Source organism: Micromesistius poutassou (assembly GCF_964030765.1).
Source record: "Micromesistius poutassou genome assembly, chromosome: 5".
NCBI lineage: Eukaryota > Metazoa > Chordata > Actinopteri > Gadiformes > Gadidae > Micromesistius > Micromesistius poutassou.
In genome coordinates, this window is record NC_140275.1 from 3,491,401 (window position 1) to 3,504,064 (window position 12,664).

The 12,664-nt window shown below is 52.9% G+C and overlaps 1 protein-coding gene across 1 annotated transcript in view; it reads left to right on the forward strand.

Moving 5' to 3' along the window:
* LOC311343076 (ectopic P granules protein 5 homolog) overlaps positions 1–12,582 on the forward strand; it is a 31,089-nt gene extending 18,507 nt beyond the window's left edge. The window contains 15 exon segments of the mRNA XM_084467931.1: positions 455–668; positions 1,155–1,342; positions 1,739–1,946; positions 2,351–2,426; positions 2,828–2,931; positions 3,536–3,711; positions 4,320–4,547; positions 5,136–5,345; positions 6,205–6,352; positions 7,453–7,695; positions 8,151–8,364; positions 8,958–9,176; positions 9,519–9,633; positions 10,042–10,131; positions 10,133–12,582. Of these exon segments, the coding sequence (XP_084324057.1) occupies positions 455–668; positions 1,155–1,342; positions 1,739–1,946; positions 2,351–2,426; positions 2,828–2,931; positions 3,536–3,711; positions 4,320–4,547; positions 5,136–5,345; positions 6,205–6,352; positions 7,453–7,695; positions 8,151–8,364; positions 8,958–9,176; positions 9,519–9,633; positions 10,042–10,131; positions 10,133–10,225 (2,526 nt within the window). The 3' untranslated portion in view covers positions 10,226–12,582.
* Positions 12,583–12,664: the final 82 nt, after the last annotated feature.

Below are 12,664 nucleotides of genomic sequence, written 5' to 3' on the forward strand. Positions count from 1 at the left end.
CTCCCAAACGGCTAGCTAGCGCTTAGCACCAAGATGGAGCCAAGGTGGCCACTATGTGAACAAGGCACATGATGACGAGGTGCCAGGTTTTCTCTTAACAGGCGTCTAGTCCACAGGTGAAGACAAGATAGTATACATTTACATTGAGGGCATTTAGCGTTAACGGGCATTGACGCTTTTATCCAAAGCGACTTCCAATAAGTACAATTATCAGAAACAAGAGAAACAACAATATATCGCTGTCGGTACGGTTAGGATGTTCATAGAACCAAGTGTCAAGCGCTAACAATCGCTCGGTTACCCCCTTATCCAAATATAGCTAGTATACAATGCTACACGATGCTAGCTACTATTTTTAATTGAAATCTGATGCAATAGAATGTATCCTCAGATTCATTCAGTCACACACGACTCCACCCCTCTGACCTGCTGCTCTGTATCCCCCCCCCCCCAGTTCGACCTGCCCCAGTGGCTGAGCGAGGCCCAGCCCTCCTTCTCTGAGCGGAGCCGCCTGCTGGAGCTGGTGCACGGCGCGCTGTGTGTGTGCGGGCCGGACCCCGAGCCCGACCTGCTCACCCCCTTCCACCTGTTCACGCGCCACTGGGTCAAGCTGCTGCGCCACCACTTCCCCGACCACTACAGCGACGGCCTGCGTCTGCTCATGACCAGTGAGCCTCTCAACCTCCGCTATTCAATTCAGTTTGAATTCAATCCAATTGTTCTGTGTAAAGCCCGTAATCACAGGTACAGTCGCAAAGGGCTTAACAAGCCGTATATTCATGGCACCCCCCCTGACCCTAGCCCCCCCGGAGAGCAATAGAAAACTCCCTTCATTAGCCAGGAAGAGGGTTAGGGTCTCTAACTTAGTAATTGGGCGACAGTTTCAGTTTCAGGGGTCTTAAAATGTGGTCTGTGAAACCCATTGAGACTGTAGGTGGTACTTAGGGGCTGTACTTGCCTTGCACTGCAGCATGCAGTGATGCATGAGCACTCTGCAGAGCAGCTTGTGTTCAGCTCCAAGAAGCAAAGTCAACGCCGATAGTAAATGTTCTCAGAGATGTGAATCAGGATCAGCTCTAGACTCTGGGTTTAAAACGTGAAGTCTCACCGCGGCCCCCTGTCCCGTGCCCCCCACCCCCCCCCCCCCCCCCCAGGCTCCTCGGACCAGCTGCTGGCCCCCGAGTGCTGGAAGGAGACCCTTCGCCTGCTGGGCTGCCTGCCCCCTCCCCGGAGTTCGAGGGGCCCCGCGGAGCCCGGGGCCGGCGGGGCGGACCCCCAGGGCCCGGCCGTGGGCTCCCCCGCCGCCCACTACAGGACCTCCGTCAGCCTCTCCCCCCAGCAGGTGAGGAGCGGGGGTCTGCGTGATGGAGACCCACAGAGGGATTCATAAGTGTTATCAAGCCCAGACCAGAGACATGTGGTGGCAGGACAAGTGTTATGCATTAGAAAGTATAACATTTTAAAAACACAATGCATTTAGCAGACACTTTTATCAACTTACAACCACTCATACACACATTCACGCGCCGACTGCGGCGTCAACCGCGCACGGCGACCGCCAGCTCTCCGGGGACAGTGAGGGTGAGGCGTCTCGCTCAGCTGACACTCTAGAACTAGAATGAGCCGGGGATTGAACTAGCAACCTTCTGGTTACAAGTACACTTGAACTCCTGAGCCACTGCCGCCCCCCCCTAGAGCAGACGGGGTAACGTCGCGGCCCTCTGTGTTGGCCCTGCAGGCCGCCGAGACGGTGGACTGGCTGAGCGACTACTTCCTGCGCGGCCGCCTCAGCAAGCCGGACCTGCGCAGCTTCGGGCTGTACTCGGCGTGGACGCCGTACGTGGGCGACGTGGTGACCTTCTGGGGCCACCTGGGGGCCTCCCTGCTCAACACCCAGCTCAGCAGCTGCTCCAGGGAGCCCGTGGGCGGCGCTAAGGTCCTGGCAGGTAAACGTCTACCCCCCCCCCCGCCCCCCCCCCTCTGCAGACCAAACGATTTCAAAGTAAGAGTTCTTTCAAGTAAAGTTTTTTTTCAAAGTAAAGGTTTGACTGACTCACTCCTGTCCAGCCACCATCTCTCTCTCTCTCTCTTCCATCGAGAATGTGGACTTATTTTTTCATCTACCTTTGTACTCCTCGGACTGTGTGTACAGACATGGATTCTGTCTTATTTTAGTACTTTTATTTTTTCAAATCTCTTTTTATTCCACCGCTGTCCTGTCCTGTGCAGTGGCTCCTGTGTTTCCCTTCTGATCGATACGTTATATCGAGATATATTGATCTGTATGTGTCTGCCTGCTGGAGTCTTTAAAGGTGAAAGTTGTTTTCTAAACCCTGACTGTGTTTTCCAGGGGTGAACTCGGTGCACAGTAAGCTGGTGGATTTGTTCAAGCCCTGGATCTTCCCGTTGGACACAGACGACCCCAGGTAAAGAGGAGGGTGTGGGGGGGCTCTGGTTGTGTCCTGCTGTCTGTCATTACTGTTTATCGGTGCAGGACACCCTGTTCAGGGTAGAGGTCTTCACAGGTCTAAATAAGCTCTTCCCTGAACATAACCCTTACCACTCAATGGATCCGTCCATTTGAAACGAAACACAGATCTGACCCAGAACTGCCGTCAGTTCAGCTAGAACGTGGAGGGGATGCCAGGGTCAGGGGGCTGGTTCATGGTAGGGGGGTCCGTCGACAGAGCTCTAGTTTATGACACTATACCCCCTAATCCATTCAAGATGCATCGCAAGTAGACCACCGCTCTGAATCCTATACACAAGACAGCCTGCTCCTTCAGCGAGTGAGTCCCCCTCTCACGGTCCTGATGCTGTTCCCTAGCAACCCCAGGTGTTACCCCTGGCTGGAGACGGATGCTGCTGCGGCGGGCCGCCTGGTGGGCCTGTACGCCCACCTCACCGACACGCTGCACAGCAAGTTCAGAGGTCAGTCCCCCGCATCGCTGAGGTCACACAGGACTTGGAGTCAAGCTCTGTCAGAATGGAACAATGTGTACCAATCCTGAAAGGGTAAAGGACGGGGAGGTGTGTCCCTATGGTTACCAGACAACCTTCTGTGGGCTCTCATTTGACATTGCCATTTTATGCAATGGTAATTGGGCAATTAGTGCTGTCCCTGACATTTGATTGTGTGTGTGTGTGTGTGTGTGTGTACGTGTGAATGTGTGTGCACGCTTTTGTGTGCACGTAGACTCTGCATAGCCTCCCCCCTTACCCCTCCAGCCCCCCACACCCCTCTTACGCACTTATTGTAGGTTGTACGTCCTTGCACTTAAAAATAGTACTTTGTAATAGTAGCCTTGTGTAGCAGCTATCTAGCTATCTAGCTGTCTTTGTTGTATACAGGGAATGGGTTAACCTAGCGATTGTTAGTGCATGGCCCATGGTTCTATGAACATCCTTACTGTACCGACAGCCATATATTGTTGTTTCTCTTTCTTCGGAACAAATGTACTTATTGTACGTCGCTTTGGAGAAAAGTGTCTGCTAAACGCCCTGAATGTAAACGTAAACACGCGTGTTTTCCCAGAGCGCCTGCTGCCGGGCCAGCGGGGGGCGCTGTGGCTGTGCATGATGAGGTACTGCGAGAGCTGCACTTCCCCCCGCACCCCGGACTACCTGCTGTACCTGTACCACACGCACCTGCGCAGCCTGCCCTGGGCCCAGCTGCACCCCGACACCCAGCTCATGGAGCAGCTCTTCAAGGTAGGGCCCCCGGGCCTGCACCGTCACCTACACCGTCAACTACACCGTCAACTACACCTACACCGTCACCTGCACAGTCACCTCCACTTACACCTACACCTACACATTACCTCCGCTGTCACCTACAGCTCCACCTCCAGCTACACCGTCACCTACACCTACACCTACAGCTTCACCTATACATACACCTAGACCGTCACCGCCACCTACAGCTTCACCTACACCTACACCCAGACCGTCACCTCCACCTACACCTACAGCTTCACCTCCACCTCCACCTGCACCATCACCTCCACCTACACCTACAGCTTCACCTACACCTCCACCTACACCGTCACCTAGAACACACGCGCTGTGGAGCCGCTGCTGGTGGTGCAGACTTTAGAAAGCCCTTTCTGGAGGGCGTGTGGAGAAAGGTTGACTATTTCTACTGTGCCCCTGCAACCATTATTAATAACACGTCTAACAAACATCTCTATTTATAAAGCACTTAGCTCTCCCTCCTGGAGTCCATCCATCTGTAAACAATGACGTTCATGAGTCCAAAGGCACAAAGAAACAGACGGTACAGAAGCCCAGACGTCTGCTCGCGTTCTGTCCGTGTGCAGGTGGAGAGAGGAAGTCCCAAGAGCTGCTTCCTGTTCCTGGGGGAGGTCCTCTGCGGGGTGAACTGGGTCAGCGTGCTGAGCGACCACTTCCAGCCGCCGCCGCCGCCGGCCCGCGCCCCGTCGGCCTACCCCGCCCTGGAGCCCCAGGGCGACGCCCACACCATGCTGGTGTACCTGCTGCACATGCTGGTGTTCCTCACCAAGGAGGAGGCGCTCCTCAAGCTGCCGGTGAGTCCGCCGCCGCCGCCATGACAACCGGCCACCCACACCCCCCATCAACGATTTCAAATGTTCTGCCTGTATGTGTGTGTGTGTATGTCAATCATGACCCCCATTGCACTCCCGATCATCCCTGGAAGGATGGATCCCCCACTCTGCGTTCCTTCTCACAATTTCTTCCTTGCTAATTCATGTTTTTTTGAGTTTTTTCTTGCCCTCTGGGAGGCTATGGGGGGGGTGTCATAAATATATGGACTGTTCAGCCCTTTGAGACTGTACCTGTGAGTAAGGGCTATACAAATGAAATTGAATTACATTTAATTTAGAACCCTCACTTCACCGCGATGAAGACCCTTAGCTCACCACTAGAGGAAGGACACACGTGACTCCCATAGGGATGAGGGTCGTGTGACCGGAGGGTCATGTGACTGGAGTAGCAGGTGTCATGGCTCCAGCGGCGGTTTAAATGCAACATAATTCACCTTTCAATCAGGGAGCAAAGAGATTCATACAAGGCTTATTCACTTAGGTGGTGACATAGTGAAGAAGATTGTAGTGACTCCCCCTCCTTGTTCTACCTCTTGGATCGACCCACAGGACTCCCCCCTGCTCAGCCTGTTGGTGCAGTCCTCCTCCCTGCCCTGGCATGAGGTGGACCTGCCCTCGTACCAGGGCATCATGGGGTACGTGGGCACCCACTACCCCGCCTCGCTGCTGCTCAGTACAGACTCCGCCCCCCAGCTGCTGGTCCAATCGCTGCGCAGCGCCGCCGGACTCTGGCCCCGCCCCTACGGGACTACACACAGGGTGAGATGGGAGGAGCCGGGGTTTGGCTCAGTGTTACCCCACCGTGGGGTCGGGGCCCCTCGGGGTCCCCTGATACATACAGGGGCCAGGGGACCACTATAAGATAGAGATATGTATAGATATAGATAGAGATATTTATAGATATAGACATATATATGTATAGTATAAGTATAGATATATATGTTATATATTTGATGGTAAATTGTGTGTGTGTGTGTGTGTGTGTGTGTGAGTGTGTATGTGTAATACGATAAAGATATGTATATATATATATACAGATATATATGTGATATATTTGATGGTACATTCTTCATTGACTGACTCCCCCACTGTGGGCAGATTACGATGCAGCATCCTGTTTATTCTTGGCAGCGTTGTGGTTCTAGACCGTCAGACGGATCTGGAGTGTGGGAGTTTTTTTAATCAATACAATATGCACTAGCACACTCCGACTCACAGGCCCTACGGTTTAGACGCTCCAGTCGCCCCGATTCATACCAAATATTCCCAAAGTGAATGTGGGTTTGAAGGTTTGAAGAAAGGCTCTGTCCATACAAACAGACTCCTAATGAAACCACGAGCAAACCAACCATGAGCAAACAAACCAATTAGCAGTGCTGATGGTGCAAAACCTCCACGTGTGTGGGGAACAAGCAGATGCAAGATGGGGTTGCAAGCTTTCTTTGTGACCCCAAAAATGGGGTCACGGGCCCAACAAAGGGTTAGGGGTCAACCGAGACACTCCATAAACAGTCAGCGCAGTACAAGTGACGCCATCCTAACCAGTGTCCTGCTCTTCCCCCCCCCCACCCTCTGCCTCTATCAGCCTTCTGCTTCTGTGTCTGCCTCTGTTTCCCAGGAGGCCACGGTGAAAGCAGGGGTGTGTGTTAGCTGGTGCGTCCAGTCACTGGTCACCCTGGAGCAGGGAGGCGGCGGCATCAGCCTGGCCGGCCTGAAGGCCCAGCTGGAGAGCCTGCTGGAGAGCGTCATCGCCTTCAACCCGCCCGGTAATGGAGACGCCAGGCCCCGATATGCTAACGTGGCATGTATGCTAACGTAGCATATATGCTAACCGATCAATCTCTCAAAGTCTTGCTTCATCAAATCAACAGAAAACTGGAAACCGAAAAACCGGTGCATTTTACAGATGCCAAATATTGACAGATAGCACGTACTGCTGAGGTGATCCTTCAGGTGGGATGGTTGACCACTAGGCGGGGGGGGGGCTTCTACTGAGCCCCCTGCACCCATTATTAATAACACTACTAATAAACATGCTCATGCTCATGTTCTGCGGGGACGTGACCGTCAGCCTAGCCGACCGGTGCTTGACTTCTCGTCCCCAGCGTTCAAAGCCCTTCTGGCTGTGATTGGTCCCCTAAGGATAACTGAGTCAGGTGGTGCACCGATAACCAATAGGAAGGATTCTCGCTCCGGACACTTTGAAGACCTCGCCGTGGAAACAGCCACGTGAGAGGTGGAGAGGGATTAGAAGCCGCCTGCTTGTCTTCATCTCCGTGTCTCCAGTGGGCTGACATTACAAAGATGAAATAATAAATATTAATCATCAAGTCGGTTTTAATTGGAATGTAATCTGTTTGAATTGTAGGGCGTTTCCTTCACCAATCAAACTTCTTGTCTTCCCCCCTCCCTGTTTGTAAACTGGCCACCGTCATCACATTGAAACGTTAGAAACTAGTGTCAAGTTTAAATAATGTAGCATATAGATATAAATGTCTACCTCATGAACTATTTACACGCCTACTGCTCAAACTGTGTGGAGTGGGTGTGGAGATATATTAGACGTATTCATTTTTCATTGTTTCTACTGGTCTGTTTTGACTGGCCACTAACCGGCCACTAACTGGGCGGTGCAGTTTGAATGCATGGCGGGAATGTCCCCGCTGGCACCCAGTCCATGACATTCATCGTCCTGCAAATCAGAGCTGTCATCAGTAGGCTCAGCGGCTCAGAGGCTCAGCCACCATGGTGTCTCCTCTTTTGGCCGTCGACGTTCACCACAACTGACGTTTATTTCAAATTCAAACCTTTGTAGATCTTCTAGATTGCCGTGTTAAAGGTTCCCCCTCTCCTCTCTCCCCTCCAGAGACGGGTCTGGAGCAGAGACACATGGCCCTGTGTGGCCTGTTCAGCCAAGCCCTGTCCCTGCTCAACAGGGTGGGCGTGTCCACGGGCGAGGCCCTCGCCGCCCATGTCATTTCCTGGCTGGACAGGAAGGCGCGAGCGTTCCCCATCCTGCCGCTGCTCACCGCCTGCTCCCAGGCTCTGGCCTCGGTGCGTCACATGACCCGCATCATGGAGGCCTGCATCACCGCCTACTTCGACCACGGTACGCCCACAGAGGGTGGAGTTTACATCTACATTAACATTTACATTAACATTGACATTTAGGTCTTTTAGTCGCTTTTATCCAAAGCGACTTACAATAATTACATTTGTCCGAAGAAAGAGAAACAACAATATATCGCTGTCAGTACAGTAAGGATGTTCATAGAACCAAGTGCCAAGCACTAACAATCACTAGGTTAACCCATTCGCGGTATGCGACAGCTAGGTTAAGATGCTACACCATGCTAAGTAGTATTTTTAAGTGAAAGGACATACAACATACAATAAGTGCGTAAGAGGGGTGTGTGGGGGTCGGGGGGTAAGGGGGGAGGCTATGCAGAGTCTAGGTGGACAAATGAGTCTTGAGTCTTTAGCGGAGGCTGGATGTTGAACCTAAGGCCAGTCACAAAGGGATGGGTTCTGATTGGTCGGCCTGTGATCATTCTCCTCTTCCAGCGGAGGAGGAGTCTGTGGGCTGGGGGCCCGTGTTGGCGTCCCTTCAGGTGCCCGAGCTCACCATGGAGGACTTCCTGTCCGAGAGCCAATCGGGAGGCTGCTTCCTGACCCTGTACGCCTTCGTCCTGCAGCGGCTCAACACGGAGCACACGGCGGCCAATGACAGGAGGACCTTGGCGCTGCTCAACTCGTGGACCAATCAGGTCGACCCTAGGTGGGTCCTGATCTCCAGACCTCACGTCCTCTTAAAGCGGTTCTCCTGCTTCCAGCCAGGGTTCTTCTTCAGAACTTTAACTGACAAACATCTCAGGCTCTGACCCGGTGTGAAACATGGAGGACGCTTCACGTTCTCCCGTCAGCATTAACCAGAGCAGTGGTTCTCAAATGGGGGTACGCATACCCCTGGGGGGGGGGGGGGTACTTTTAGGGTATTGAGAAAGTTTAGGAAAAAAGAAAAAAAAAAGCTATAATTAAAAAAAGTCTAATTTTCATTTCTGTTGGCTAAGAGATTAGCTAACAGAGATGAGCCAACAGTTGCAAGAGATTAGCCAACAGTTGCATGAAGCACAGGCCCAGGTTTCTCACTCAATTATGAGTATTTAATGTTCATGTTTACACTGCCAAATAGAACACTGACACTCCCAAAAGGGTTTTCTGTCGGTGAAGGTGGTTCTCAGCTGAAAAAATGATCTTAGAGGGAATACACCAGTACAAAGAGTTTGAGAACCACTGAAGTTAGAGGCTCCACGAGGAGCGGCAGAACATTCCTCTGGATATTAAAAGTGTGGCTGGTCGTGTTTCGTGCAGCGGGCCCGGGGACGAGGCCAAGCTGTTCCTGTGGTGGCACAAGGCCCTGGCCCTGTCAGCGGAGCAGCTGCAGCCCGGGGGGGGCCAGGGGGAAGCCCCCGGCGTGGCCCTGGGCCTCCTGAGGCTGACCGCCAGGCTGGCCCAGCTGGGGGAGGAGAGGCTGAACTCGGGGCTCCTGGGGGCCATCGGGCTGGGCAAGCGCTCGCCCGTCTCCAACAGGTAAGACGGTCGCGCCTCGTGTTCCTCGGGGCGCCATACGGTCGCTCCTGCACTAAATGGTAAATGGGACTGCGTTTATTCTGTGCTTTTCGAACCAGTGGCCACTAAAAGCGCCTCACAATATTGCCAAACTTTCACCCATTCATGCACACGTTCACACACCGACGGCCGTGTCGACCACGCAAGGCGACAGCAAGCTGGTCGGGAGCAGTTGGGGTGAGGTGTCTTGCTCAGGAACACCCTGACACGCTAGGAGGAGCCAGGGATCGAACTAGCAACCTTCCGGTTACAAGTCACCGCTCTAGCTCCTCAGGACGACGTGTCTGCTCCGTGTGTGTCCAGGTTCAGGGTGGTGGTGCGCTGCCTGGCGGTGTTCCTGACGGTGCAGGTGGTGTCAGAGACGCAGCTGCGTCTCCAACCAACCGCTGACCTGGAGCTCTCCGCTAAAGAACTACAGGTACGCACCGACACTGCATCCATACTAGTACGATACATGCTAGATATTGTTAGCCTCATGGCTTAATTGCCTTAGTCATTTTTTGGCCAAATGTGAAATCTAACCTAATGCTGATCCTAACGCTGCTGATTCACTGTGACTGATTGGCTATATCCTAAGCCAATCAGAGTTATTTTTACATTCCATAATCTCTATCTGCCTCATTCATCTATTCTGCATTTTTGACGCTAAATACAAGATGAAGCTATGAAAATAAAATATGACTTAAGCAATTATGCTATGAGGCAAATGATATGTATGTGTATGTGATGTATATAGGTGTATATATATTTGAGTTATTACCATTTGCAATCTTAGCACTGAATAAAGCGTTGTCTCCGTGCCCTCTGCCCCTGGTTCTGCCTGCAGGCCCTGTCCACGCTGGAGGCCCTGCCCAGCAGCAAGCAGTACGCTGAGCTGGAGGACTCTGTGACCAAGGCCGTCCAGTTCATCCGCCACCCCGGGCCACTGCCTGAGAGACGGGGCCAGGCTGCTGACCCTGCTGGCCAACCTGCTCTACCCCGAGCTCAGATACCTGCACATCATTCGCTGACCCGCTGGCCAACCGGCTCCACCTTCAGCCGAGATACCTGCACATCATTCGCTGATCCACTTCAGGCATCTACCGGACATCCCCCCCCCCCCCCCCCCCCGCCACTCTGATATTCTGAACCTTGGGTTATCTTTTGTGACAATCCACATCCATCCTGCTCAGAACCAAACAGGAGCTGCTCCTTTTCCAGTGGAACCAGAACCGATATTGAACTCTTTTATTGGCGGGAATTGCCGTCCAGATGTGTGGACTATTATCTGCTGGTGGTATCAAACCTCTGAAAGGCAAGTTGTTACGCACTAACGCTGTTTTTCACGCCCTCCGTGTTTACTCTATCATTATCTATGCCTTGTGTCTAATCGTGGCCTTTTGATTTGCGAACGCTAGTACTGCACATATTTATGTATCGTCCATACATTGATCTGGGAGAAGCTTCTGGAGCGTCGAAGTGTCGATGTGTCCAGCCCACTGATTGGTTGGCCTCACTGACCAATCACCTGCAGGCATCGAGTCGAGGGCATGCCAGTTGAGCCAATTAGAGCCCCCCACCCTCACAACATGATACCTGTGCACAGGCCAGAACAACCATGTGTTTAGTTGCTGCATTTGAACCACAGTGTCACATCTCATGTAGGGCCAGAAGTGGTTCTGTGCATTTTGCCAAAGGAGAGTGGAGAGTGTAAAGCTGCTGGAAGCCCGTCAGTAGTGCAGAGTTTGGACCTTCTCAGCTCGCTATGTTTCCCCCTGTGGACCTGAGAACCACCAGCACTGATTTCATGAGCGCCAATTGGACCGTACCCCTGCGCCGGCGGGGTCCTCCAAATGAGTTTCAAGTCTCTCTTTGCTAAATGCCACATATATTAAGATGTGTGCAGCTCACCAAGTGGCAAATGTATTTCCACCAGAAGGTATTAGGCTTATTGTGTGTTGCGTGACAAACGGTCATACACCCACTACACACCTATTCTCAATCCCCCTTCTCCATTCGGACCTTGGGTCAGTCTGTGCAGTCTTATGGTGACTTCTACTTGTGCGTCACAGGTAACTTCGAGAGCCACTCTTCCATGCAGGAGAATAAATGACTCTAGAATCAGCAGCGTGCGCCTGTGGCCCACTTAGTGGAGGCTGTTAAATCAATAAGCACTCCGGTGACTCAGTGCTTTGGAATGGTTCTCAGGAACACAGGGACAGTAAATATACCAGGAGGGACGGCGCGACAGACAGAATATATTAAGTTTGCTGTCATTGGATTTAATGACGTGTTGTTATCGCTCCTGCTGGTATGGCTGAATGTATGAATGTTTTGCGTGTGTGAGCTGAGCTGAGACAGACTTGGGAAAACATGACTTGTAGGAGAGAGACTCTTTCACTGGGTGAATCTCTGGTGTGAATGTGTGTGTGTGTGTGTGTGTGTGTGTGAGTGAGTGTGTGTAATATTGTGTGTGTGTGTGTGTGTGGCATTAGATCCCTTACAAATCATCTAATGCCATTGTGTGCGTGCGTGTGTGCGTGTGTGCGTGCGTGTGTGCGTGTGTGCGCGCGCGCTCGCACGTGTTTACGCGTCCTCATCTCAAAGCGTGTCTGTCAGGCCGCGAGACTGCGGGTCTTTTAAGGCAACGCGCGGCTCAGCCTCCCCGGCTGCTGGGAGCCGAGAGGAACACGGGGTGAGCCGAGGAGACGGAGGAGAGCAGAGGGAGCCAGACGGAGCTCTGTCACGCCCTCGCTCTCTCCCCGCTCATCTTCTGATGCCCCCCCCCCCCCCCCCACCCTCACCACCACCACCACCACCACCCACCACGTAGCCAGTGGGCCGGCGTCTGTTGTCTCCCCCCCCGCCCCCCTCCCTCCCTCCCCGTCTGTCCGTCTGTCCTCAGGTCAGGTGGGCGGGGGGGTGAGAGACGGGCAGCTGGCTCTCATTGGGCGGCGTTTAGGTTGAATCCGTGGGATTCGTCAGACAGTCTTTATCCTGAGGAGCCGCTGGGACGCGACGCGGGGAAACGCAGACCAGACACAACGCAGGCTGGCTGGCGGGTTTTTTCGTGGTTGTCATGGAGACGAACGATGGGCTCCGGCATCTCTCTGTTCCCCCGTCGCGTCTGGAACACGCGCACGCACACGCACACGCGCGGCGGAGCAGAGCCATGTGTACACACACACACACACACACACACACACACACACTCTAAGAACCTGCAAGCCTTCGCCCAGGGAGGACATCGTGTTCCGCTTTGACTCACTGCTCAATATTCAAAGCGACGATTAGAATAGAAGATTACAAAAGAAATGGCTGAATTGCAAATTGTTTCCTAATAAACAATTAACAAAGAAAAACGTGAAACGTTGTCGGGTTTGTTGAGCGGGTGCTGAAGTGAAATGACCACAATGCCTTGTGGTATATTCCCCCCCCTGAGCCCCGCACTATGTCCCACGACACATGGT